The sequence below is a fragment of the Lynx canadensis genome, chromosome E3 (genome assembly GCF_007474595.2).
Source record: "Lynx canadensis isolate LIC74 chromosome E3, mLynCan4.pri.v2, whole genome shotgun sequence".
Classification (NCBI taxonomy): Eukaryota; Metazoa; Chordata; class Mammalia; order Carnivora; family Felidae; genus Lynx; species Lynx canadensis.
In genome coordinates, this window is record NC_044318.1 from 17,556,537 (window position 1) to 17,584,235 (window position 27,699).

Sequence of the window (27,699 nt, forward strand, 5' to 3'; positions counted from 1 at the left end):
TGCCTTGTTGGGTGTCGACAAAATGCCCTTCCAAATGCCACGCTACTCTCAACCCATGACTACTCTGCCCACAGTAACAGGTAGGTAAACAATGTCAATTTGGGGGGGATTTTTTGTTTCCCATCTGGCCTAAAGGAACCACTAGTAGTGTCAACATTGGAAGAGGTACTCTGCTGTATGATGGTTACCACAAGTAGCACATGCTCTAAATTATAAAATCAAAGGTTCATAAAGTGAAGATAGTGATTTGAGAAATTACTTAGATGAACTAAGTAGAGATCTCCTAGCCTTTTACAAGCTGGTAGACATTGGGTACATCACTTCTCTCTTGACTTCCATAAAAGGAGTTGAGTTGAAGAGGTCCCCAACTAAGGGTCAAGGGCTGGTTACATCACAATCACCTGGGACCATTGTTAAAGATTCCTGTTCCCACACTCTACCACAGTTCTGTACCAGTCTCCCAAATGCGAATGTATGTATGTTTTCTTAGCAAACAACCCATGGGCACCTGGGTTTGGGAACCACTGCAGTGGATGATATCTTATGACACTGAGAGGTCACTGAGCCCGCAGCTGTATTAGCCAGGTTTGGATGAGGACACACCTGGTGGGGGTGAAGGAATGCCAGGCCTCTCTCAGGGTGTGTGCTGGGGAGACCCCAGAGAATCTGAGGAGTAGAGACAGTTACCACCTTTCACGCCTGACCTAGCGCCTTGCAGGCTCTCTGCTATCTGTCTTCAGTTCCTACCACAGGATGTAACCTGGGCTCTGTACTGGTCTAAACTAGAAATAGAAAAGAAGTCCAAACCCTGCTTCCAGGCTTTTGTAAAGGTGGAGAAAAGCAGAGTGCCTGGGGAGAGGTTGTTATCAACGACAAAGTGGTAATGTCCTCCCTGGGGTGAGGGCAGGTTTTTTGGTTTTTGGTTGTTGGGTTTTTCTTCCCCCCTGTCCCTGCCTCAGGCTAAAGTGGTGCAGTCTGTTACCTTGGAGACCAGCTAACACTTCCTGGCAGGGCGAGCTTCACTGTGGAGTCGCTTGGAGGAGCTTAGAGGAAGTGGGAGCCAGGAAAAGCAGAGACCTCTCCTCTCCCAGAGATGGAGAAATAAATGAAGAAATGCAGGTGAGGGTGAGTGTCACAGGGTTGGCAGGGTGGCAAGAGAGGGTGAGGCACATTCAGACGCTAAGCTCAGAACCGAGTGAGAAAGCTTTAGGGAGCCTGGGCCCTTAGGCCTCCACTCCCTACAAACCAGGCACTGTTCCAGGTGCTGGAGGTGCAACAGTGGACAAGGAAGGAGTCCGGCTGCTTGGGAGAAGGACGGTGACAACTTGGTATGAGGCAGCCCCAGGCGGGTGGCAATGGGAGGAAATGATTTCCTTCCTGGGGCCTGGAAGGCAGCAAATGGGGTTCAGGAAAGACTTGCTGGGTTTTCTTGTCGAACAAAAAGGGCAAAGGGCGTTTCTAGAAGTAGATCCAACTGGAGCTAAGAAGGGTATGCAACAGCAAGGTGTATGTAAGTAGGGGTTGCCAGGGGCCATAGAAGGGTAAGAGATGATGTGAAGAGGTAAGAACAGGTCCTGAGGGAAAGTAAACCTTGCAAAGAAGGTTCAGCTTGATTATCCACAGGCGCCACGGCAGTTTCTGAACAGGTGAACAACTGCACGTCGGAAAAATCATTCTGTCAGTAGAATGTAAAATGCATTGGATGGGGGCAAGACTTCAGTTATTTGGCCATTCAAAATACAAACCCTGGGGATGGTTTCTTCTGGATGTTTAGGAGAATCCAGCTATTAGCAAACCGGGAAGTTAGGGGGAGCTTTTCTTTTATCCGCTCACCAGAGCTATCTCCTTTTGCCCACAACGCCATCTTTTTTTTTTTTTTTTTTTAATTTTTTTTTTTTTTCAACGTTTATTTATGTTTGGGACAGAGAGAGACAGAGCATGAACGGGGGAGGGGCAGAGAGAGAGGGAGACACAGAATCGGAAACAGGCTCCAGGCTCTGAGCTGTCAGCACAGAGCCCGACGCGGGGCTCGAACTCACGGACCGCGAGATCGTGACCTGGCTGAAGTCGGACGCTTAACCGACTGCGCCACCCAGGCGCCCCATGCCATCTTTTTTTTTTTTTTTTACGTTTATTTATTTTTGGGACAGAGAGAGACAGAGCATGAACGGGGGAGGGGCAGAGAGAGAGGGAGACACAGAATCGGAAGCAGGCTCCAGGCTCTGAGCCATCAGCCCAGAGCCTGACGCGGGGCTCGAACTCACGGACCGCGAGATGGTGATCCGAGCCGAAGTCGGACGCTTAACCGACTGAGCCACCCAGGCGCCCCACAACGCCATCTTCTAAGGGCCAGCTTCCATATTCTCTTCCCCACCTGAGCCCGGTCCCCCAGGGTAATGTGACCCACCTTTGTCTGAACTCTGGACCTGCCCTGAGTACATTTAGTCAAATGTTTTTTTTGAGCAGCTACTATGTTCTAGGCACTGATTAGGTGAAAGTCTAATAGAAATGAATGTAACTAAGTCCCTGCCCTCGTGGATCTTTTAGTGGGTTGATGGGCGGGAGCGAACAGTAATAAGCAAATTTGGAGCTTGTCAGATTATAAAACAAAACGGGCTCTGGAGAAAACAAGGCAGGGTGGAGGGGGTACTCTTTGAGATGGGCTAATCAAAAGAGCCCATTTGAAAAGGGTTTCATTTGAGCAAAGACCTGAGGGTAAGGGCTGTGTCCAGTTCTCTCTGCCTCCCCAGTACCAGCTCTTTCTGGCATCCCCGCAAACACCCTAAAAACATTCGTGGTATGAATGATCACTTTATGCTGAAGTGCTTGAAGAAGGAGCATGTTATTCTGATGCTGTTCTACATTTCTATAGTACTCTGTATTTACAAAGCTCTCTGATATTCTCAATTTCCTTTGACCCCTTGACAATTGAATTGAAGCAGACCAAGCAGTTAACAGTAACCCCATTCCATTCAGCAGATTGAAGAAACCCAAGTTCTGGTGCTTTCTGAAACACCACACCCTCCTCCATCAGTGACCACATCGATCGCCCTAGAATCCCATCCTCAAGTAGGCCTCTGAGTTCATGATTGTTAATCATTCACTGAAAAGAAGGAACCGGAGCACTGTGGGGCATCCAGTGTTCGCAAGGCATTTCTATTTCAACAGTCCCTGCCACTGGTCTCTCAGCCAGGCGTACTGAAGGAAAGCCAGTTGTTTTTTAAACATTTTCTAGCATTAACACTGCCACATTATCTTGGTGCTTCCCAGATGACAAAGCATCCTCTCAATAAAAGATTAAAAACCCAAGAGAGAAAAGCAAGTTGCCGAACCATCATTAGGCTATTTTATTTAATGATTTCATAAGAACACACGCTTTTATTTTTCAAGCTGCAACTCCATTTGGAGTTTCTCACTTGCTGTGTCTTGGCCAATGTTTTTTTGGTTGCAAGTAACAGACACCTAAATGAGCTAGCTTCAGCAGAAATATTGGGAATTATAAGGAACGGGGTTTTTCATGGAAGCCAAGAGCAGAAGGTGAAGGCAGCTGTCACAGGTGCCTGGGATTACCATTTAGAAGTTCCAGAACCAAGGCAGTTTCTTGACCTCCTCCTCTCCCTTCACCTCCCCTCCCCCAAATATTTATTGCTAGCCAGTCCCTACTCTCATGTAACTTACAGTCTAATGGGAGAGAGACACCACAATTTTAAAAAATCACACCAATGGATGTATCGTTCTAAATTAAAATTAAAGTATTCCAAAAGAAAGCACAGATCTATGAAAGTTTAGATAACACAAAGAAACTGGAAATAAAGTGGGAAGGTGAAGACTTCCCAGAGGAATTGACACTTATGCTGCAATACCAAGAATGAGTGGGGAAGGTGAGGAGGAGGTGGAATGCTCCAGAGCAAAGACAGCACATGAAAAGGCCCTGGGGTTAAAGGAAATGTATACCATTCTAGGAACTGAAGGGAGGAGTTGTGGAGCACAGAAGGGGGGCAGGGAGCAGGAATAAAGTGGGAAAGCTGGAGAGGTACAGGTGGACAGCAGCCAGATCATGCAAGACTTCAAATGCCATCTTGAGGACCTTCACCCTAGAAATGAAGGGAAGCCTTAGGGAGAAGAGGGCGTATGACATTCGATTTGTGTTTTTAAAAGCTCACTCTGACTGCAGTGAGAACAGACAGGATGGGGGTCTGGAGGGGGCGTCTGAGGGGATGTAGGGAGGCCAGTGAGGGTCTACTGCAGTTGTCTGTGGCAGAGATGACAGTGACCTGGATACCGAATGTCACTGGAGACAGATAAGTGGAGAGATTTGAGAGAAGGAAAGTTAACAAGATTAGGTGATGGATTGGATATGGGGAATGAGGTGTCAGGAGAAATTCCTAGGTTTCTGACCCATGTGAATAGATGGAGAGTGGCTGTGTTCTCTCAGCTGGAGAACAATGAAAAGACAACTGGTCTGTAGGGAATAAATGAATTCAGTCTTGGACACGTTGAGTTTGAGGTACTTCAGGAGGAAATATCCAGTGTCGATGAATACACGGGTCTGCAGTTAGAGTGGGAGGTCTGGATTTTTGACATACATTTTGGGAGTCATTGATGTATGTAGGTGGTAGTTGAAGCCACGGGCAAGGAAGGGTAAGACCACCTTGGAAAAGCAGATAGAGAGAGAAGGGAAGAGAGTGCACAATTTAGCCTCAAGGAACACCGACCTAAACCACTTTAACTGCTCAGGTAGAGGAGAGCGAGCCCCGAAGGGAGACCAGGAAGGAGCCGGCAGAGAAGGAAGAAGGCAGGAGAAAATAGCCCTGGGAAAACCACGACCACTCACTACTCTTGATCTGAAGACAGGCTTTTCCTGCTTCTAAATGTACATGGTGGCCCCATAGCTCGTAATTCCGAATTCCCAGGGAGGATCTGATGGATCCATCTTGTTCCTGTCCACTGCTGACTTGCTGATCAGCTGTGAAGAGAAAGCTGCAGGGTCACCTCTTTGAGTGTAGATGGAGTTCGCAAAGAAAAGAACTCAGTCTCATCTCAGTATTTGCCCCTCATCTCTCTCTTCTTAAAGTCCTTATGGTCACTCATTGCCCTCTCCACCCAGTTCAGCCCTCACCATGCTCTTTACATGGCCACTGAGGACCTTAGCTATCCAAAAATAGATCCCTTGCCTGATTAGTCTCCATCATATCATCCTGTTCACATCCTTCCTAGCACTTGCCACAATTCCTGTATACTCTAATTTAAAAAAAAAAAAATCTTAATGTTTACTTTTGAGAGACAGAGACAGAGCATGAGCAGGGAAGGGGCAGAGAGAGAGAGGGAGACATAGATTCTGAAACAGGTTCCAGGTTCCGAGATGTCAGCACAGAGCCTGACGTGGGGCTTGAATTCACGAATCGCGAGATCATGACCTAAGCCAAGTCGGAAGCTTAACTGACTGAGCCACCCAGGTGCCCCGTCTATATTTAATTTTTTAACATCTGTCTCCCCCTCTAGAATGTAAGCTCTCTGAGGCAAAGACAGATATCTAGCTCAGTGGTTCTCAACTGGGGACAACTGTGCTCCTCCATGAGACGTTAGGCCATGCCTAGAGACTTTTTTTTTTTAAGTTTATTTACTTTTTGAGAGACAGCATGAGCAGGGTAGGAACAGAGGTGGGGTGGGGGGTGGGAAAAGAGGATCCAAAGCAGGCTCCGCACTGAGAGCGGACAGCCCAGATGCAGGGCTCAAACTCATGAACTGTGAAATCATGACCTGAGCCAAAGTTGGATGCTCAACCACTGAGCCACTCAGGCACCCCTTGGGACATTTTTTTTTAAGTTTTATTTATTGAAGTAATCTCTACACCCAACATGGGGCTCGAACTCATGACCCTGAGATCAAGAGTCACATGCCCCTCCAACAGAGTCAGCCAGGCGCTCCATAGAGACATTTTGGTTGTCACAGTTCGGGAGGCAAGAATGCTTTTGGCATCTAGTGGGTCGAGGCTTAGCAGCATCCCACAGCCTCACAACCAAGAATGACCCTGTCCAAAATGTCAACAGTGCTAAAGTTGAGAAGCCGCTGTTACCTTGTTCACCATATCCTCAGCACCTAGCACACAAAGCCTGATACCTAGGAGGTGTTCAATAAGCACTTATTAAATGGATGAATGACAGGAGAATTGAGTTGACTATAGACACCCCAAGGCTGTTATCTCTATGCTGCATTTATCTTTCTCTTTTCTGGTATTCTGTTTTCTCTCTAGGAAAATAAGTGTTGGGTGTTTTTATAATGGCTACAGATACTAGTCATGTCTTCCATGGTCAAGATGATAAGTTTCTGGAAAACCACTGGTAAGGATCTTTGATTTTTTCAAATGAAAACAATAGTAACAACATTTTGTTCAAGACAGTCGATGGGGGAATACTTGTCTCGAAGCAAGACTGGATAAATGGTCATGGCATCATCTTATGCCCAAGGGCTTCAGTTTTCTCACTACCAGAACCATAGAATAAAATGTCTTATGAACCTGGAGCCCACCTCTTATCAGGACTCTGCAGGAACCCTTCCCATTTACCATAGGGAAATAAAAATGTCTCTGGAGAACCTGACAATGTGGAGTCAATGTCTAGTGCTGGGACATTGATCAATCGCTCACTGTGTGTTTTGTAGTGTAAGGAGAAACAATGACAGAGATTCAAAGAAGCACTTGGACCAGAAGGATATCCATGGACTCGGCCAAAATCCAGACAATGGACTACTGGTTACACATGTTAACCAGACACAGGATTTACTGGTAAAAACCATAGTGCTTTAAGTGAGTCACAGTGCTTACAAGTCATAGTCAGGGAATGCAGAATGTGTTATTTCTTTCTTCACATATGATCTTGGGGTTAAAAAGATTAGTTAAGCATTCATCTCTAATCCTCTGCCTTTATTTATTTGTTTGTTTGTTTATTTATTTATGAGAGTGCAAGTGGGGGGAGGGAGGGGTAAAGGAAAGGGGGAGAGAGAGAGAGAGAGAAAGAGAGAGAGAGAGAGAGAGAGAGAGAGATTCTCAAGCAGGCTCCACACCCAGCATGGAGCCCAATGCAGGGCTCGATCCTGCAACCCTGAGATCATGATCTGAACCAAAAGCAAGAGACAGATGCTTAACCATCTAACCCATCCTCTGCCTTTAGAAATGACAGGCATATCTATGCTTTTATGCAAATTCTATAGCCTTTTTGGCCATATCATTAAATATTCAGGAGTATATGAAGATTGTCTATATTATCAAAGCCTGAAGACTAAGGAATGTAATTCTAAAATTCCCCTTTCTAAGATTTGTCTTTCTGTGAGGATTCCCTAAAACCTAGATCCAAAAATCCATTTCAGAAGTGCTATCAGAGCAAGAGCATTATGGCAGGAGAATTAACTTCTAGAATAACCAGAACTGTGGTTTTAGACTGACTTTTAGGTTTTAGTTCATGTCAATGAACTATTTTCCCACAATGGTGGCTAGAGTGTCTAGAACTCAGAATTCACTCTACTACAGAAACTATTGTGATCAGGAGTTGTTAGGTACAAGCCTGGCCTATAATCATCGACCTCATCTACACAAGAGTTTAAAGATGATACCTTTGAAACGATAATCAGTCCAAAAACAATACAGTTTTAAGGCTGGCAATTAAACAATCAGGAAAATGGTCCTATTTTACTTTTCTCAAGTATTGTCACTAATAGGAAAGCAATTTTAATGAAAAGAATATGAGGAAATGTCAGTAGAGTCTTGAGATTCTGGGGGATTCTTTCAATGACTTCAGATGTTGATAATATGGGTCTTTGCTTCATCTAATTTCATGTCAAATACATGACTTCCCAGGTGTACAAGGGCCACTCATACAATCATCAGCCACAGCTGGGACCTCCTATACCTCACAAATGAATAGCAGTGGGAAAGATGGAAAGGATCACCCCAACGTAAAGAGCTTACGACTCTCTATGTAAAGCACATACCTTATTATATGATCAGTATGCCCTACCATCAAAATCTATAATGTCTGTGTTAATGGTGGACCTTCAAATATTAATGATACAAAATCCATGCCCCAAAACATGATATTTTATTTCAAATTCAAGTGAAATGGAAGAAAGGTGAATTCTCAATCCACCATGCACGGAGTCCTCAACCAGGGAGTCAAGTTGAGTCCTGAAAGATGAAGAGAGTGACATCTAGTGTTCATACTATGTAAAGCAGGGTTTCCCTAAATGTGAGATGGAGGGGACCATGATTTTAGTTGATGCTGTTCAAGGGCAGGACTTAATTAGCATAAAATCACACGAGAAATTTACCTTTTGATCAGTTCTCCCTCAATCCTTTATTAGAATAGTCACAGTTTGGAGCTAACTTGAGCTTGGGTTTGCATCTCAGCTGTGCCACATACCAGCTTGTGTGACTTTGGGAAAACTATTTAAATTCTCTGTGCCTCAGTTTTCTTTCTTTTTAATTTTTTAAAAAAATGTTTACTTATTTTTGAGAGAGAGAGATAGAGCATGAGCAGGGGAGGGGCAGAGAGAGAGGGAGACACATAATCTGAAGCAGGCTCCAGGCCCTGAGCTGTCAGCAACGAGCTAGACGCGGGGCTTGAACCCAGGAACCATGAGATCATGACCTGAGTTGAAGTTGGACACTCAACCGACTGAGCCATCCAGGTGCCCCATGTGCCTCAGTTTTCTTGTCAGTAAAATGGGGTAATGACAGTAACACCTTTGTAGAATTAAATGAGTTAATGTGTGAACCGTGCTTGACACATAATAAGTGCTATTCAAGTGTTTGCTCTTAGTGTTGTTCACACTTCTTTAACACTTGCTAATTTCTTTTCTTTTCTTTCTTTCTTTCTTTCTTTCTTTCTTTCTTTCTTTCTTTCTTTCTTTTTTCTTCTTTCTTTTGCTAATTTCCTTTAGAAACAGGGCAGTGAGCAGGCTTCAGGCACAGAACTGAGGGCATACAATGCTATCTAGCTGGAATATAATAACATTTCATTTTCATTGAGGGGGGAAATAAGGATCATTGTTCAGATCTGGTTTGGGTTTTTTTTTTTTTTAAAGGTTGTTGTTTTTTAAGTTTTATTTATTTATTTTGAAAGAGAGCATGGGAGGAGCACAAGTGGGCGAGGGAGGGGCAGGGAGAGGGAGAGAGAATCCCAAGCAGGCTCCACACTGAGCCTGATGCATGACTGTGAAATCATGACTTGAGCCGAAATCAGGAGTCAGACTTTTAACAGACTGAGCCACCCGGGTGCCCCATTGTCGAGATCTGTTAATGCAGCAACATGCACAGCTGGGTGCTGCCGTAGCTTCACATTCCTGTGTCCCAGGTGAGAAAAGAGCCGCACCCACTGGGCCAGCATCACAAAGCAAGTGGATGGAGAACCCCACATACTGCACTCTCTCCTCTCCTGCTCTTCTTTAGACTTTCCTCTTCCTGTGTCTTCCACCCTGCCTAGTGGAGCTCAATCAGCTATCCACAGAATTTTCAACCTCCTGTCCTCCACCTCATCCAGTACAATGAAAGCCCTGACAAATACAACCCAATAACTTAAGGTTCAAGCAAGTGCCCGGGAGATGGGCGCAGCCATTTTTGAATGTAGATGGGGGTCTTGGTGGGATAAACAGTGTGTAGACCTACTCCCCAGTCATCAGATGCTGCATGGCAGTTTCTGTCATAGTGGGACTGAGCCGGCCTCCCTTATGATGCTGTTCCACACCCTGAGTGAGTCATGACCAATTCTGGCAACATTTACATCCTAGGTGTATCACACAAACAACAGTGATCGCACTGGAAGCCCGGCCTGAACCAGGCCTTGCACACCTACCCAGCCCCTACTCGTGTCATGTTACACCGACCACAGTGGCCACCTTTCTGCTCTTCAAACACTCTGACTCCTTCCCCGCTCCATGCCTCTGCCCAGAATGTGTGTTCCCTAGCCATGCACAGGGCAGGTTCCTTCTTGACCTCCAGGTGATGGCTCACAGAGGCCTCCTCTGATCCCCACCCCAGCTGAAGTGACCTCCCCATCTCTACCCTACTCACTGTATATCACATTCCCCTGCTCCATTTTCTCACTAGAACTATTCCTTTTTGAAATTATGTACATAGATTTCATTTCTTCTCTTCTGTCCCCCTGCCCACTCTAGAATGTAAGCTCCAAGAAGGCAAGAACATTTCTGTCTTGTTCACACTGTAGCCCTACCACCACTGACCACGCCTAGTGCATAGAAGAGCTCAGGAACACCCACCGGGAAGAGGAAGAAATGCCAACCTCCAGGAGAGGCTGATCAAGGCCAAATGGGCTCAGAGCCTCTGGTCAGTTTTCTCTACCTTCTGGTTCCTGGAAAGCATCACCAGTGTTGAATGCTTGCCATGAATAACTTCGGTTCCACCACCAAGGCCACCACCCAAATCCTGAGCTTAGGACTATGTAACTATGTCACTAGGTATAAGCAAGGGGTAGAGTCCTTTTCATGGCCAGACTCCTACAATAGTGGGGAAATTCTATATTTAAAACTTACCTGCTGCTCCTGTCTTCTCTGGACTAGACAGGATAAATCCATTCCCTCCCATCAGCCAACAAATGTTTGTTGAGGACCCTTCAGACTGATAGAAGGCAAAATTCATACACCTGGGAAGATACAGAAAATCCAAATGTAGAAATAAGCAAAGACCACCCATATGAGAACAGAGGCAATTTATTTAGAGCTTGCTCTAGCAAGGGAGTCAGCCACCTTCACTTGTGTTTGGCAGAGACTCAAACGCAGGGAGCCGGAAAGCTTTATGGTGAAAAAGGGGAAAGCTTCATGTGTGCCCTGAAGGAAGGTGTTCGCTTAAGGAATTTGGAGGCGGGCATCTCATAGGATTGGTTTTGAGGGCATATTCGGCCTTCTCTGGTGGGTGCTGAGCTGGATGTGAGATAAAAAATAGGAAAGCTGGCAGTCATTGACCAAGTCCTGACCCTTCTGGACCAGTGGCTACAATTGTGGTTTGGCTTCATGGACTGGTGGCTACAGAGGTCGTGGGTCGGAGTTGTATTGTCATATATGGTCTAGCCACCGTCTGTCTGTATATTCAGTCTCTCTTGAGGCAGCATGTGGTGAGTGACCCTTGAATTGTACCCACATAGTGGGGATGAGGTGACGGATGAGAATGGGGATTCCCAGAGCAACTGGCTTAGGACACAGGCCTCCTTATTCCTCAGTTCCCTCGGCAAGGTGAGTTCTCAAACAGACTGCGTTCAGAGTTGGCAACCCTTGGGCATCCGGGTGGAGGGAACCTAGGGCATCCTCAGCCTTGCCATCTCTCTCCCCAGTTTTCTGTTTGACTCTGGCTCTGTCTCACAGAGGCTACAGGGAGACAAGACCCAACCTTCAGCTTGGGAGGACCCGGAAGACTGGCTTTCCACACACAGTTTACAGTTTGAGAGGCTCACCTTGGCTGACCTGATTAGCCAGGGCACCACAGTACTGTAAGTCTAGCTCCACTCCCTTCACCCCCAAGCCTGTAATGACACACCCCGCCCCCGGGCCTGAGAGACCCTTTCATGAGACTTTGCTTCTTCAGGGAGGAGGGCAGCGATGTCATGAGGAAAGTGCACTTCTCCACCCAGATGATCCACCAATTTGAATCAAAGCTTTCTGGGTAAGTATGTTTTTCAGTATCTTCTCAAAAACCCCAGAGCTCAAGAATTTCCTCATTTCAGCAGCCTGAAAGTAACTTTGTTCAGACAAAAATCTCTGGGTTCTTGACCGGGCCTCTCCCACTTCCGGCCCTGATTGCCTCTTTCCTCAAATGAAGAGATTGGACCGTACCAATTTTTCTCAGCCTTTTAAAACCCATGAGCCCTTTGGACACATGGATGGTTCAGTTGGTTGGGCGTCCAACTCTTGATATCAGCACAGGTTATGATCTCACAGTTCATGAAATGGAGCCCCACATCAGGCTCTGTGCTGAGTGTGGAGCTTGCTTGGAATTCTCTCTCCCTCTTCCTGCCCCTCCCCTGCTTACACTCTCTCCCTCAAAATAAATAGATGAAAAAAAAAAGGGGGGGGTGGAAATCAGTGGAAAGAATGGATTATTTAGTAAACTGTTTTGGATAGTCAACTTATCATTTAGAAAAGAAGAAATGAATTGATGCACCAAAATAAGATGGCAAATGAATATAAAAATTAAAATCACTGAAGTCAAAAAAAAAAAAAAAAGGAAAATATTCAAGTTGACTGTGTGGTCTTAGAAATAGAAGACTTTTCTGTCTATATATGCAAAGTCAGACTCTATTAATAAAAAGACCAGGATTGTATTTTAAAGGTATACAATAGCCTTTGTAAAATACACAAGAAAGGGTAATATTCTATATAATGAGGCCTAACTAATCAATATGAAACGAAACACCAAAATTGAAAAATGGACAAAGAAGATGAATAAACAATTCATAGAAGATGGCATACAAAACACTGAAAGTATATTCTTTTATTTTTATAATAAAAAAAAATTTTTTTAATGCTTATTTACTTTTGAGAGAGAGAGAGAGAGCACACAAGTGGGGGAGGGCCAGAGAGAGAGAGGGAGACACAGAATCTGAAGCAGGCTCCAGGCTCCCAGCTGTCGGCACAGAGCCAGACAAGGGGCTCGAAATCACGAGCTATGAGATCATGACCTGAGCCAAAGTCAGACGCTTAACCGACTGAGCCACCCAGGTGCCCCTAAAAGTATATATATTTTAGTGTTCACTCTTTCTAGTAATCAAAGAAATGCAGTATGCATGCTTTTTCTCTCCTTCTCTCAAAATAAATAAATAAACATTTAAAAATAAAATAAAATCCATGGGCCCTTGAGGTGAGCACATAAAACCTTACACCTTCATTTGATGTGAAATAGTTAAGAGTGACCACTTTTTCAATGACAGACTGAGTTTATACTTTTGCAAATTGCATGTCAAAACCAGATTTTCATAGTACATGTATACATTCCATCCCTGCTATAGCAATCTATGATCCATGATTACTGTTTGCATAAGGTTTCCTAAAAGGCTATAATAATAACAAATACCCATCATTTATTAACGTGTCAGGAATTCTGCTGAGGGCTACATGTATTATCTTATTTAAACCTCACAACAACTGGAAACATAGTGTCACTCTCAAGTCAGTTATCCAAAATTCAGTTGCTAACTGACCAATTTTCCAGATTTATCAAAACATTTTAACTTTTATAACAATGTATATTGGATATGAAAGTTTAAACAGGTTTTTAAAGAATTCTGCAATATTTTGGCTGATTTTCTTTATGTTCATTTATTTATTTGCGAGAGAGGGAGTATGAGTGGGGGAGGGGTGGAGAGAGGGAGCCAGAGAATCCGAAGCAGACTCTGAGCATCCACACAGAGCCCAATGCGGGGCCCAAAACACACAAACCGTGAGAATCTTGAGATCATGACCTGAGCTGAAGTCGGAGGCTTCACCGACTGAGACACACAGGCACCCCTTGGCTGATTGGTTTTAATTGTGAATCGAGCATGTTAAGGAATGTTCAAGCCTCTTCGGTTAATTCAAATAGATTTTCAGGGAATCAATTGGATTTTCAGCAAGTTGACTTCTGGCAAGTTGACTTGGGTGGAGTCCTGGTATTATCTTCTTGTTGGAGATGATGAAGCTTAGGTTCAGAGAGGTTACCACACCTGTTGAAGGTCACACAGCTAGTAAACGGCAGAGCTGAATCTCAAGGACCAGCCTGTCCCATTATGAAGTTCATGCTCCAAGCTCTATTTGTACCTTAAAACTCTCCCCACCACCCACTGCCCCATGATTTCACATCAAAGGTCTTGCTTGCCCTTCAGTAGGCTCCCTAATCCCACGAGTTCTCAATGAGGGCAACAGTTACATTCAAGTGATGAGTCCTTAACTGGAGCACCTGTTACATGCTGTCTCCATCCAGCCATTGGAATGGTTTGCAATAAGGCACGTTCAAGAAGTTCCCCCAGCTACCTTTTGGAAACTAAGTCTTTTTCTGTTAATCAGTCCACTGAGAACATGCTGCTGAAATGCCCCCATTGGGCATTATGATCCTCTCCAGGTGACTGGGAAGTCCCACCTGAGGAGACACAGATTTGAGAAGAGCAAGCAAGACATTACCCCAAAATCCCATCCACACCTTCTTCCCATGCATGTTAAGTGGCTGTTGCTCACTGATGAAGGTGACCTTGGGTGATGAGTCTTTCTGATGTTTTGGCAGAGCTATTGAACTCTATCAACAGAGAATCCAGTGGCTCACAGAAAGCAGCAGGAAGGTAAGAGACAAGGATCTCATTCTCCTCCCCCTTTTTCCTCGGTCCATCTGTATTTGTCACAGTCCTTTCAGCTGCAAATGATAGACCTCCAACTTAAACTGGCTTAAACTAAAAAAAGGAATTTCTCGACCTACATAAATGAAAAACCCAAACACAGCTGTATCCATGGGCTCAGATGATGTCATCTCTTTGTCACTGAGCTCTGCTTTCCTCTGGGTTTTATTCTTAGGAAGGCTCTCCCCAGCTTGGAAAAGTGGTCACCAGCAGCTCTAGGCTTACATGACACCAGCTGAAGTGACACTCTGAAAGGGTCCTCACCTTCCTTTCCCACTGTGCCCTCCCAAGTCCTGGAATTGACTCTCTTCGGGCTAATTTAGACCATAGCCAGTTTAGATCACCATAGCCAAGGAGTGAGATATACTAACAGGTAGATCTGGAACTAGGGGGTGGGGGACATGCAGGGAGACTGGGTACATACCCCCAAATCTCATAGACTGAGAAAGGGGGATAGATGGTTGCACGTGGAAACCCAGGGTGCTGTTACCAGAACAGAAAATGGATCCTGGGCAGGTGAAAACAACAGATGTTCCCCTAAGCCATTTAATCTCAGACCCACAGTGAAAGTCATGACTAAGGCTGATCATCTGGACATAACTTCTCTGAGAAGTTTGAATAAATGCTTTCCTCAGATCCAAAGGGTTGAAAAGTGATCCTGGGCAAATTAACCTTTGTTTTGCTTTCTTATTTGTGTCCGCCTATTTTCCTCCAGCTGATACATTACTGGCTCACCATTTGCTTCACCTTAGGTAATCCTCAGTTCTTGCTTTAACCCTGGGACAGGCAGATGCTGAAATTCATGCTCCCTGCTCCCAACCCCCACCCCTACACAAGACCAGTAGGTGACAACATAGTGCTGAGGCTGCCTGTCACAGCTAATTCCCCGGTGTCATCTGTGTCTCAGATCCAGAACCTTCTTCACTCCCTTAGACTGGTCAGTGGATGTACGACTCCAGCTGTGGCATGCCCCCTCTGGTTGCACATGATAACACAGGCAGGAAAAACCCAGAGGGATGAAATCTTCACACACTCCAAAAACATCTGTTCAGGGAATGTTCTGCATACTTACCCACCTCTATTACACCTGTCCTGGCACTTTTGACAAAGGAGGCAGGGATTGCTGGGCCTTTCTTTGCTCAAGCCTTTTCTTTCTTTCTTTATTTTTATGTTTATTCATTAAAAAAAAATTTTTTTTTACATTTTATTTTGGAGAGAGCGAACGTAGGGGAGGGGCAGAAAGAGAGGGAGACAGAGGATCTGAAGCGGGCTCTATGTTGACAGCCTGGAGCCAGATGTGGGGCTCGAACTCACAAACCACGAGATCATGACCTGAGCCAAAGTCGGACACTTAACCAACTGAGCCACCCAGGTGCCCCTGTTCATTTTTGAGATAAAAAGAGTGAGCAGGGGAGGGGCAGAGAGAGAGAGAGAGAGAGACAGAGGATCCGAAGTGGCATCTGTGCTGACAGCAGCGAGCATCGTGCTCAAACTCACGAACCGTGAGATCATGACCTGAGCCGAAGTTGGACGCTCAACTGACCAAGCCACCCAGGTGGCCCTGCTGTACCCTTTTCTGTTGGAGCTACAGAGGAACCATGAAACAAGCCCGGATTGGATCCCAGGGAAGCGATCACCCATAAACCGACTCGTGGGTCCTCTGGGTGCTGAGGCAGCCTGGGGTGCCGGACAGGCCATCACTGGGCCCGCTTCCCAACTACTGTCAGCAAGGCCATAGGCAAGTGGCCTCACTCCTCTGGGTGTCTGTTTCCATATTTATGGGGGATATTATGGCTTATAAACTAGTGGCCCACAGCCATGCTTTTCTTGGCCCACACAGTTTAAATGTTTCCCGAGTTAGTTGCCAAGATTGAAAATCCTGACGTTTCATGTTTATGTCTGTTTTTTAGCCCTCGCTTGAAAAATGGGAATATCTAGCATCACCAGGCTCCAGTCCCCTCTTATGTACTTTTCCAGTTATTTCTATGGGAAAAACGTCTAGAATTCCAATGGCTAAGTGTAAGAGGATGAATGTTTTCAATAACAAATGCTCTAAGGGCAGTTCCTCAAATTTTAAAAGGAATAAAACTGGCCCTTGATTTGAGCTCCTTTCGGCCCCTGAGGATCGGTAATGTCCTGGGAGGCCTCAGACCTTGTTTGGGTCCTGAATTCAGCAAATATTGGTTGGAAGACTACTACATATCAGGCACTGGTCCAGGATTAAGGATTAGAAACATGACCAATATGAAGGTCCCACCTTCGTGGAGATTATAGTCCAGTGCGAGAGGACAATGAATAATTTAGCAAATTATATGCAAGGTCAAGTTAGTGATAGTGCTTAAAGAAAAGTAAGCAGGGTAAGGGAATCGAGAGTAGGATAGAAGGAAGGCTGTTTTTCTTTTAAATGTTTACTTATTTATTTTTTGAGAGGAGGGGAGGAGGAGAGGGACAGAGAGAGGGAGACAGAAAATCCAAAGCAGCCTCCTCCTTGCCAGCATACAGCCCAACACGGGACTTGAACTCATAAGCTGTGAGATCATGACCTGAGCTGAACTCAGACATTTAACCGACTGAGCAACCCAGGGGCCCCAAAGGGGGACTATTGAAATAGAAGGGTCAAAGAGGAGGCCTTTGAACAGGCAACTGACCTGAAGGAAATAAGGGCATTCCCATGTAGACATCTAGGCGAGAATGTTCCAGGCAGAGGAAACAGCAAATGCCCAGGCTCTAAGACAAGAACAAGCTTAGCATATTCTAGAAGCAGCAAGCAGGTCAGGGCAGCAAGCACAGAGTGAACAACATGGAGGAGAAGGGGAGGAGAGGAGGCTCAAATCAGGAATGTCCTTGCAGAGTTCAGATTTTATTCTACAGGTGAGGGTTTTAAGCAGGGGAGTGACATGATCTGACTTAAGTTTCAAAAAAGCCATTGCGCCTGCTTCATAAACTGACCATAGAGAACAAAGGTCAGGTCAGAGTGGTGGTGTCTTAGGCTCAAGCGCTCAGGTGGATGGAACCAGAAATGGTTGGACTCAGGGTGTGGCCTGAAGGTAGAGCCGGCAGGGCTGGTGGATCGCATGGGCTTGGGGCCAGCAGGGTGCGTGTCGAAGGCTGTTCACGAGAGGACCAGGTGTGAGGAGGAAAATCAAGAGGTCTTGGTTTCACCACATGGAGTCTGAGAGGCTTGCTAGACACCCAGGCAGAGACGCGAGCAGGCAGTCGGATGCAGAAGTTTGGAACTACAAGAGCTCTGCCTGCAGATGGGCACTGGATTATCATCAGTGTACCAATGGTATTCAAATCCCTGAGACACGGGAGATCACTTAGCGGCTGAGTGCAGAACTGTGGTTCTTAATGGGGGGGGGGTGATTTTGTCCCTCCATCCTCACCCCAGGGGACATTTGGCGTTGTCTGAAGAAATGTTTCATTGTCAAGACTGGGAGGGCAGCTTGCCAGGGAAGCTGCTAAACACCCTACAATGGTCTGGTCAGCTCCCCACAACAGAGGACTGTCCAGCTCAAAATGTTAACAGTTCAGGAGGTGCCTCGGTGGCTCATCTGGTTAAGCGTCCAACTCTTGATTTCTGCTCAGGTCATGATCTCACAGTTGGTGGGTTCAAGCCCCACATTGGGCTCTGTGCTGACAGCCTGGGGCCTGTTTGGGATTCTCTGACTCCCTCTCTCTCTCTCTCTCTCTGCCCTTCCCCCTTGATCTTTGTCTCTCTCTCTTTCAAAATAGATAAATAAACATTTTTTAAATTTTTTTTTTCAACGTTTATTTATTTTTGGGACAGAGAGAGACAGAGCATGAACGGGGGAGGGGCAGAGAGAGAGGGAGACACAGAATCGGAAACAGGCTCCAGGCTCTGAGCCATCAGCCCAGAGCCTGACGCGGGGCTCGAACTCCCGGACCGCGAGATCGTGACCTGGCTGAAGTCGGACGCTTAACCGACTGCGCCACCCAGGCGCCCCAATAAACATTTTTTAAAAAATGTCACTAGTTTGGGGTTTGACAAACCCTGGTGTAGGTAAGAAGGCTAAAGGATGGTGGACCCCTAACCCTGTGCTTCTCAAACTTATGACAGCCAAATCCCTTTTGGTGGTGGTGGGGGCGGGGGTGTGTGGATTTTGTTAAAATGCAGACTCTAATTAGGCAAATCTAGGGTGGGACTTGAGATTTTACATCTAACAAGTTCCCAGGACAGTCCCCTAATTTAGACTTTGGGAGGAGAGGGTGGAGGGTAAGAAGGACTGGCCAGCAAGTGGAAGAAGAAACAGGAAAATGTGATGTCCTGAAAGACAAGTGTATTCATTAAATGCTTCAACTTGTCATGTTCTTGACACAGCCAAATGGTGTCCTGTGCCCCTCAGAACTGGCGAAAGTTGAGGACTTACATTTGCCCATTGGGTCTGGTAAGAGTGAGCTCACTGATCACCTTGTCATGGGTGGCTTCAGGGGAGTGAGGAGGTGAGAGCCCAAACTCAGGGGGTGGCAGAGAAATGGGGGGTAAGGAAGCAACTCTAAAATAGGAAGCAGAGAAATGAGGTGGGGTAGCAGGAGGGAGAGGTGGGGTCCTGGAAGGTTTATTTCCTTTTTCAGATGGGCAACAGGACAGCCTATTTGTATGGTGATGGAAATGGTGTGGTGATGGAACAGGAAGTCCAGGAGAAGGGATGGTTACGGTAGCAAAGTCCCTATTTGACCAAAGAAGAGCCAGTAATGGAAGCCACAGGGTTGGCCTTGGAGCTTTGGTAGTTGCCATAGATACATTGTAACAGGGGAAAAGCCTAAGTGTGTAGGCAAAGGTGGGCAGGCAGGCAAGGAAAGATTAAAAAATAAAACAGGGGCACCTGGCTGGCTCAGTCAGTGAAGCATGTGACACTTGATCTCAGGGTCAGGAGTTCAAGCCCCACATTGGGTGTGGAGATTACTTAAAACAATAAATAATATAAAAAATAACTTAAAACACAAACAAAACAAAACTCTGGTTCATTTTTCTTTTCTCAGTGAAATCGGAGGCAAAAATCACTTGCTGAGGGAGTGTAGAAAGGAAATGTTGGGATATGAGAGATATAAAACACACCTCTCTGAGAGGAGAAGTTAATCAAGCAGGAAAATTGGGCGTGCAGGAAAGTGAGATTTCAGGCCAAAAGCATCAAATGGAACCCACTGTCCCTAGAGAACTAGCCGTTTTGCATGAATGAAAATCCCGGTTCATGATGCAGCTGTAACAGGATGAAGTCCCGGGCAGAGTCAAACCACGTTGACATATAGAATGTGAGATGGGGCGCCTGGGTGGCGCAGTCGGTTAAGCGTCCGACTTCAGCTCAGGTCACGATCTCGCGGTCCATGAGTTCGAGCCCCGCGTCAGGCTCTGGGCTGATGGCTCAGAGCCTGGAGCATGTTTCCGATTCTGTGTCTCCCTCTCTCTCTGCCCCTCCCCCGTTCATGCTCTGTCTCTCTCTGTCCCAAAAATAAATAAACATTAAAAAAAAAAAAATTAGAATGTGAGAACCGCTAGAAACAGAATTAGAAACTCCCAGAAATACCATGGCAGCCGTGAGCTTGACACATCTACCTTTGATTGGTAGAGTGGGTGAAAAATAAATAAGGATCTAGAGAAATGGAACAAAATCAGCTGATGGAATTAGATATCCGACTTTGTATCTTACAAAGGATGCTTTCCTCTGGTCTCCAAATTGTCTTTAACGGACATGTGTTACTTTATAAGAGTGGACGTGAGGGAAAAAACCCTTGTGAAGAGGAGGCTGCCACAAAATAGGAGCAGATACGGGGTGCGTGGGGGGCTCGGCGGTTGAGCAGCCAACTTCAGCTCAGGTCATGATCTCACAGCTCATGAGCTTGAGCCCCGCATCGGGCTATGTGCTCACAGCTCGAAGCCTGGATCCTGCTTCGGATTCTGTGTCTCCCTCTCTCTCTGCCCCTAACTCACTCACATTCTGTCTCTGTCTGTCTCAAAAGTAAATAAACATTTAAAAAAAAATTTTTTTTAAAGAAAGAAATAACAACAGATACTGCCCAGATCTAAAGTCAGGACATCGGGTCTTGCTTTTTCCTCTGTAAAATGGGCCTGCCTTCTGCTGCTTTTTGAGGTCGGGGGGTATGTTCCAATGTCTGCATCATGCAGAGATGCCCAGGAAGAGGCTTCAGAGAAGCACAGAGTTGTGCTGGTTATTTCCACATGCCCTCTTTGGTTTTAGGCATTTGGCCTCATCAAGGGAGCCAGAGTTGGCATCATTGTTGATGTGTCCGCCATTGGCAGTGGCTCTCAAAAAGAGGAGTTCCAAAATGACCTCCTGGTAAGTCTCTCTGGCACAGAGAAGTACCTGGAACCACCCCCATCACCCCCTCCCCTTTGTGAGCTTGCTCCTTGGATTCCCTTATAGCAACTGCAAAGGTTTCTGTGAAACCGAACCATGGAGTCCTTTTCAGTTCCAGTGTGAGCTTCTAATATTCTTACCACAGCAGTCCCTGCTAGCTAGACTTGTCCACAAGAGCCCCCGAGTTCCCCGGAAAGAGGACGGGAAGACTAATCACTTGGACTGACCCCAGCATAGCATAGCCCCAGTCTCCTGGTCTTTTCTGGACCCAAGAGCTATCCCATTTTCTTTGGCATTGTCCATAACAAAGAAGCTAAGAACTCCAGAGTTAGATGACTTGGGCTCAACTCCCAGCCACATCTGCCATTTGGAGGCTGTGGACCTGCTACCTAATCTCCCTATGCCTAGGTTACCTCATCAGTAAAATACGATGATAACAGTGGCCACCTGACAGGGTTGCCTTGGGATGAAAGGGGTTCACCCAAGTTAAGTGCTCAGTACAAAGTCTGGCATGGAAAATAAAACCTCTGTAGCCTCTGTGAACTAATGTGGAGAGGCTATTTTCTTATGGGAACCGCTAGAATTTTGGAGGCAATAGTCAGTTTGAGGACTCTTAGGGTTCAACATGGACTTGTTGTCCACGCTTGTCCCCCATTCCTTGTCTCAACGGATGTCAGGAAATAGCGCAGACCCCTTCATGACACGTCCTCGGGGCTGAGTTTCTAAAGATTCCCCAGGTGGGCTGGTCGAATATTAGCCGTGGCAGGGGTCATGTTGGTGGCATACAGATGAAACTCTAACTAGCCAGGAAGAAGAGGAGAAGCTATCTTACTGTTGGGGATTCATCAGCGGCAGCTTGAGAGCATCAAACAGGCTGGCCTTGTGCCCATCGCATAACCACCATGTTTTGGCGAGAAGCCACTGCCCCCTGACCCCTGTTCCACCCCTCCCTGGGTGCCACAGTTAAGGGTCCAACCATAGCGCATGCTGAGATGGGTAGCTGAGACGCTCACATCCCCTCCCCCCATAGTCCATGACCCAAGTGTGTGGCCACCCTGAGGAGCTGCTCCGGAAGACCACGTCAGTCTGCAGTCACTGGGAGTGAGTCAGGACACAGCCTCCCAGGGTGGTGTGCCAATCTGTAGGCTGAGGCCGGTGCCCTGGCTCCACCACACACACAGGCTGGGATGGGTCACCAGGGGCACTCATCCCACACTTCCTTGCGACTCAGTGGGCAGGAAGCAAATGTCAGCTTGGGGCCACTAAGCAACCCTGTCTCAGCACGGCTCACACCCCAACTGAGAGGGCCCAGCCCCAGCATGAGGAGTGAAGCCAGGCTCCATGTGGCCCACGGCTCCAGGAGCCAATGATGTCCCTTTGTCTGCCAGAGCCTCATTGATGAGCAGCTGAGCCACAAGGAGAAGCTGTATGTCCTGTCCTTCGGCACCAGCACCAGCGCCCTCTGGCCAGACCCCGTGGAAGTCAGCCCCTCCATGTGAGTATCTACCCGACCTTGGCCAGAATGTTTGCTTCTTCATTTTCCTCTCTATGTGGTAGTGTCTTTTGGAAATGAGCACAGTGCAAACCCAAGACCCCAACAGGTCAGTGAGTACAAAGAGTCAACTCACAGAGCGGAAGCGCAGGGACCAGTAACCTTTGGAAAAGTGGCCAGCGTCGTGAGCAATCCACAAAATGAAAAGACAAGACAACCACAAGGTGCCATTTTTCTCTAGCCAACTAGCAAAGATAGTTTTGTTATTTTTAAGATAATACGTGTTCATTTTTAAAAATTCAAACAGCATGGAGGCGCCTGGGTGGCTCAGTCAGTTGAATGTCCAACTTCGGCTCAGGTCATGATTTCAGTTTGTGGGTTCATGCCCCGCTTCGGGCTCTGCACTGACAGCTCAGAGCCTAGAGCCTGCTTCAGGTTTTGTTGTCTCCCTCTCTCTCTGCCCCTCCCCTGCTTGTGCGGTCTCTCTCTCTCTCTGTCTCAAAAATAAACATTTAAAGAAATTCAAACAGCATGAAAGGATAAATAATAGAGTCTCTCTCACCTCCCAGTAATTGTTTCCTCTACCTACTTCCACGCATACACGCATCAGTGTGCTTATTCAAACAGGAGTGCGTTGCACTGTCTTGTACTTTGACTTTGCACTTAATCTTGCATAGCATTCTCTCTCAGTACACACAGATCTACCTTATTATTTTTAATATTTATTTAATGTTATTATTTTTTTATTTATTTTTGAGAGAGATAATGAGAGTGTGTGAACACGTGCGAGCAGGGAAGGGGCAAAGAGAGAGGAAGAGAGAGAATCCCAAGCAGACTCTGCACTCACAGCATGGAGCCAGACGTGGGGCTTGATCTCACAGACCACAAGATCATGACCTGAGCTGAAATCAGGAGTCACACACTTAACCAACTGAGCCATCCAGGCTCTCCCAACCTTACTCTTTTTTAATGGCTACATTAGTATACCACTGTAAATGTACTATGAGTTAACTAGTCCTTTATTTGGAAGCTTCTAGTTTGGGGTTTTGGAGGGGAGTGTAGAGGGGGAAAAAGGAGGATGTGTAAGAATTTCTACTTACTTATGGCAGTAAATAAAAATGTGTTTTCCATGAAGAGAAAATCCTTGATCACCTACCACATGTTAGGTGCGATGCTAAGCGCTTAGCATGAGCTATCTTACTTAATACTTAGGGCCAGCACTTGGAATAGGATTCTTATCTCCATTTTGCCAATGAAAAAACTGGGACTCGTGTTAGGGCACGTGCCCAAAGTGGCAGAGCCAGGATTGGCTGCCAAAGCCCAGAGCAGGTGACCTTGACCAGTCCTTCAACTGTCTTCAGCAGAGAGAGGTCAGAGATACCTATCCCTCACTGAACTCTCGTGAACATGAAATGAGGGCACTCAGTGAATGAGAGTGTTTTTTTTGCTGTGGTTCCCACTCCAGTTAGACCCCACCTATGGGATGTTAGATCTGAAAGTCACCATGAGGTCATAGGCAAGAGCTTCTCAACTGCAGTCATTGCTGGATGACCCTGGTGATTTTTGTCACATCTCTGCCACGTGTACTATTTTAAAACATCAATTCTACATGGATTATTGAAGGAAACTATCAGTACCATAATCACAAAGCCCATATCACTTGCCGTAATTAGGATGCAGCCATAACAATAAATACAATGAAAGCAAACAAAACAATGATATTAAATTCTAACTTGAAACCTATCGGCCAGAGAAGGCAGTAGGCCTAGGATTTGCCTTCCCTTTGTTTATTTATTTATTTTTTTAAGTTTACTTATTTATTTTGAGAGAGAGAGAGAAAGAGAAAGAGAGGGAATCCCAAGCAGGCTATACACTGTCAGTGCTTAGCCCGATGCAGGGACTTGAACTCACGAACTGTGAGATCCGAAATCAAGAGTTGGATGCTTAACCAACTGAGCCACCCAGGCGCCTCTTTCCCTTTGTTTAAAAGGGAGACTCAACACTTAGCATAATGAAAGACAGGCTTACCAGCTCTGAGCTGAAGTTTTTTATTTTATTTTTGTTTTTCTTATTTTTCTTTCTTTACTTTTTTGGTCAAAGAGAAACAGAAAGAACAGAACTCTCTCACTGGTACTGTGTGAGGTATTTAATGGAGAAAGCACTGCTTCACATCTTCTTCCCTTTTAGGGCCGGAGTATATCCCAGTCCACGTGAGATGCGGCCACACAGCCACGGTGCCTCCTTTTGGAGTGCTCTTGGGGTCAGGGCATTCACTCTGAACTTGGAGTGGGGTTTGTGTGGCAGGATCGAGGAGAAGGAACTTAGCCCAGACCCCCTGATGGGCAGAGTCACTTGAACCTCAGGTCCTAGAGTCAGGCCTGGCTTGATATCCCAGTGTTGCCAGTTGCTTACAGTATCACCTTGGGCAAGTCCTAACTGGGTCTTCTCATCTATAAAATTGGAATGAAGGTATCCACCTCAAGAATTATTATTAGTCTGGGCACTTGGAGGCCGCAGTTGGTTAAGCATCCGACTCCTGATCTTGGCTCAGATCATGATCTCACAGTTCATGAGTTCAAGCCGCACATCAGACTCTGCGCTGATGGTGCAGAGCCCGCTTGGGATTCTGTCTCTCTCTCCCCCTCTCTCTGCCCCTCCCCTACTTGTGTGCTCACTCTGTCTCTCTCTCTTTCAAAAAATAAACAAATGAATAAATAAATAAATAAATGTTAAAAATTTATTTTTATTTATTTTTAATTTTTTTTTGTTTATTTATTTTTGAGAGAGAGAAAAACAGAGCATTAGCAGGGGAGGGGCAGAGAGAGAAGGAGACATGGAATCTGAAGCAGGCTCCAAGCCCTGAGCTGTCAATACAGAGCCCGACGCGGGGCTTGAACCCATGAGCCGTGAGGTCATGTCCTGAGCTGAAGTCAGATGCTTAACCGACTGAGCCACCAAGGCACCCCTAAACTTAAAAAATTTTAAAAAAGAAAAGAATTATTGTTAGTCTGAAATGAGCTTGTGTTTGTGCTGAGCCTGGCACCCTGAAAGAGTACTGTGTTTAGGTGTCTGTTGTCTACACAGCCTCCAGGAACTCAAGCTCTGGGTGAAGAAGCTCCAGCCTGATGGGGGCAGCAATCTGCTACAAGCCCTGAGGAAAATCTTCACCCTGAAGGGACTGAATTCTCTGGTGACCATAATGGGCAGCTGGTAGGTCTCCTTTCCTACGTGGGTAACAGACCACATCAAGGGGGCTGGAGAACCAATCCATTGTTAGAGGAAAGACCGTCAAGCATGACTCTTCACACACGCTTGAGAGAAGGATTTCGTTCACAGGCCATCTGTCCACAGGTGTCAGGGCAGGGGGCAGCCAGGGCAGGCCAGACCTGCAGTCCACTCCTCCCCACACTTTCCCCAGGTGACCTGGAACACACGTGGTCAGTTCGATTTGGTAGATGTTCCCGTTTTCTCTGGATGGTCCTCAAAGTGATTTGACCTGGGGCACCCCGTTTTCTTCTGTCTTCTCCCCAGCCCAGATCAGCCTTCTGAAATTCTGTCCAACTACATCCAACAGTCCACTGTGGGACGGGACCTCATCACCCACGTCATCACCTACAAATGCAATGATCAGGTGCCCCCTGTAAGTACTGGGATTCTCCAATGTTTCCCTTGGATTGGCCATAGGGAGCTAGCTGGGCCAGCGTTGGGGGCTCCGTGCATGGACAGGGACCCCCTCCCAAACTACGGACCAGAACACAACTCTCCTTGTACCTAATTCTCCCTTTGGGCGGTTGGGAGGCTCAGTCAAGGAGAAGGCTTGTCAAACTACTGGCATTGCCCTATGGAGAGCTGACCCTGTCTCCCTCCCTACAGGCTGTCCTAAAGAACTTTGCAGAAGCTCTTGGGGGCTACTACCACTGCTATAGCACAGAGACGGAGGTAAGCCCTTCTGTCAACACGCGGTGTCCCTCTCCTCCCTCCCTGCCTGGCTCCAAGGCTGTTTCTGGGGGATCTGTACTTGCTTCCCTCCCCCACCACCATGCTCAGTATAATCAGGTTAAGATGAATATGTGGGAATAGCAGGGACAGCATGAAGTCACAGGAGATCCTTTGCTCAGCATGCGCGCTGAGTTGATTGTGCACCAGTGTGCCTAGAGGCCTTTTAAAGCCTTGCTGGTAGAATCCCGAATCTCTATCCAGTCACCAACAACGTGGGCACCACCCCACCTCTGCTCCCATCAAAGCTGTGAGTCTGAAACAGTTGTCTCAGGTCTTTCTCCAAGTACATCCCTGCTACTGCAGGGTCAACTGTGAGTGAGCCATCAGTTCTGTACCAATCCATCCGTTGGTGCCACCTGTGTCCACAATGGAGGTAACAATTAGCAAATGTGTATGGAGCCATTTGGCGGATTGAAAATCCAACTATCTGTTCAGCTAACAGGCTGTGTCTTGCCTGTAACCATGAATAGCCATAAGCAAACGAATATTTGCATCTCAGTGTTCAAGTGTCGCCATGTCTAGCATTTAACACCAAGGAGCCAAGGTCAGGCAACATTTTCCTGGGTAACACCCCTTCTGTTTATGTCATTTCTGTCATTTCCCAGACTCTGTTTGTTGAGGCCATGGACTACAGGGGCTAGGACGGTACAGTAAATTAATGAAACTGGCTGATTTAAGAAATCTTTTATCTTGGGGCGCCTGGCTAGCTCAGTTGGTGGAGCATGTGACTCTTGATCGGAGGGTTGTGAGTTCAAGTCCGATGTTGGGTGTAGAGATTACTTAAAAATAAAATCTTAAAAAAAAAAAATAGAGGGGTGCCTAGGTAGCTCAATTGGTTAAGTGTCCAACTCTTGATTTTGACTCAGGTCATGATCTCACAGTTTGTCAGATCGAGCCCTGTGTCAGGCGCTTGCACTCTCTAAACAAACAAATAAGCAAACAAACTTAAAAATAAATTCCTTTATCTTAAAACCTGTAGTCCTCTTGGCTTCTCTGTTGTTTTTCTGCCCTTGAGAGAGATATGGCTACAACAAATTTCATTGTCTTCTTCTTTTTTTTTTTAAGTTTATTTATTTTTGAGAGAAGGAGAGAGAGGGAGAGAGAATCCCAAGCTGGCTCCACGCTGTCAGCGCAGAGCTCGATGTGGGGCTTGATCTCAGGCACCGTGAGATCATGACCTGAGCTGAAATCAAGAATAGGAGGCTTAACCAACTAAGCCGCTGAGGCACCCCTGTCTTCTTTTAATATGAGCAAAACAACAATAGAAGGATAACAAAACCCTACAGCTGACTCCGATGGAGTGTGGGGGGCGGGGAGCAGAGAGTGTGTGGGGCTCGGAGGACTAGGCAGCACATGCCCTGTCTAGAGAGGTGCCTCTGCTCAGCCCCAGCCCGCTGTTGCTCTGGAGGAATGTGACCCCAGTGCCGCCAGGTCTTGGGATTTTTCAAGAGCTGGAAATCGGGATTTGTGTGTATGTGTGACTCCTTTACATTTTTTTAAAACTGGA

At 46.3% G+C, this 27,699-nt stretch overlaps 1 protein-coding gene across 1 annotated transcript in view; it reads left to right on the forward strand.

Annotated features, from left to right (window-relative positions):
* Positions 1-541: 541 nt before the first annotated feature.
* The window catches only part of VWA3A (von Willebrand factor A domain containing 3A), a 60,861-nt gene continuing 33,703 nt past the window's right edge, over positions 542-27,699 (forward strand). Inside the window, 12 exon segments of the mRNA XM_030300248.1 lie at positions 542-1,119; positions 6,254-6,272; positions 6,274-6,341; positions 6,661-6,784; positions 11,368-11,492; positions 11,588-11,665; positions 14,255-14,309; positions 20,582-20,680; positions 22,090-22,196; positions 25,278-25,403; positions 25,725-25,833; positions 26,067-26,132. Coding sequence (XP_030156108.1) covers positions 1,106-1,119; positions 6,254-6,272; positions 6,274-6,341; positions 6,661-6,784; positions 11,368-11,492; positions 11,588-11,665; positions 14,255-14,309; positions 20,582-20,680; positions 22,090-22,196; positions 25,278-25,403; positions 25,725-25,833; positions 26,067-26,132 — 990 coding nt within the window. The 5' untranslated portion in view covers positions 542-1,105.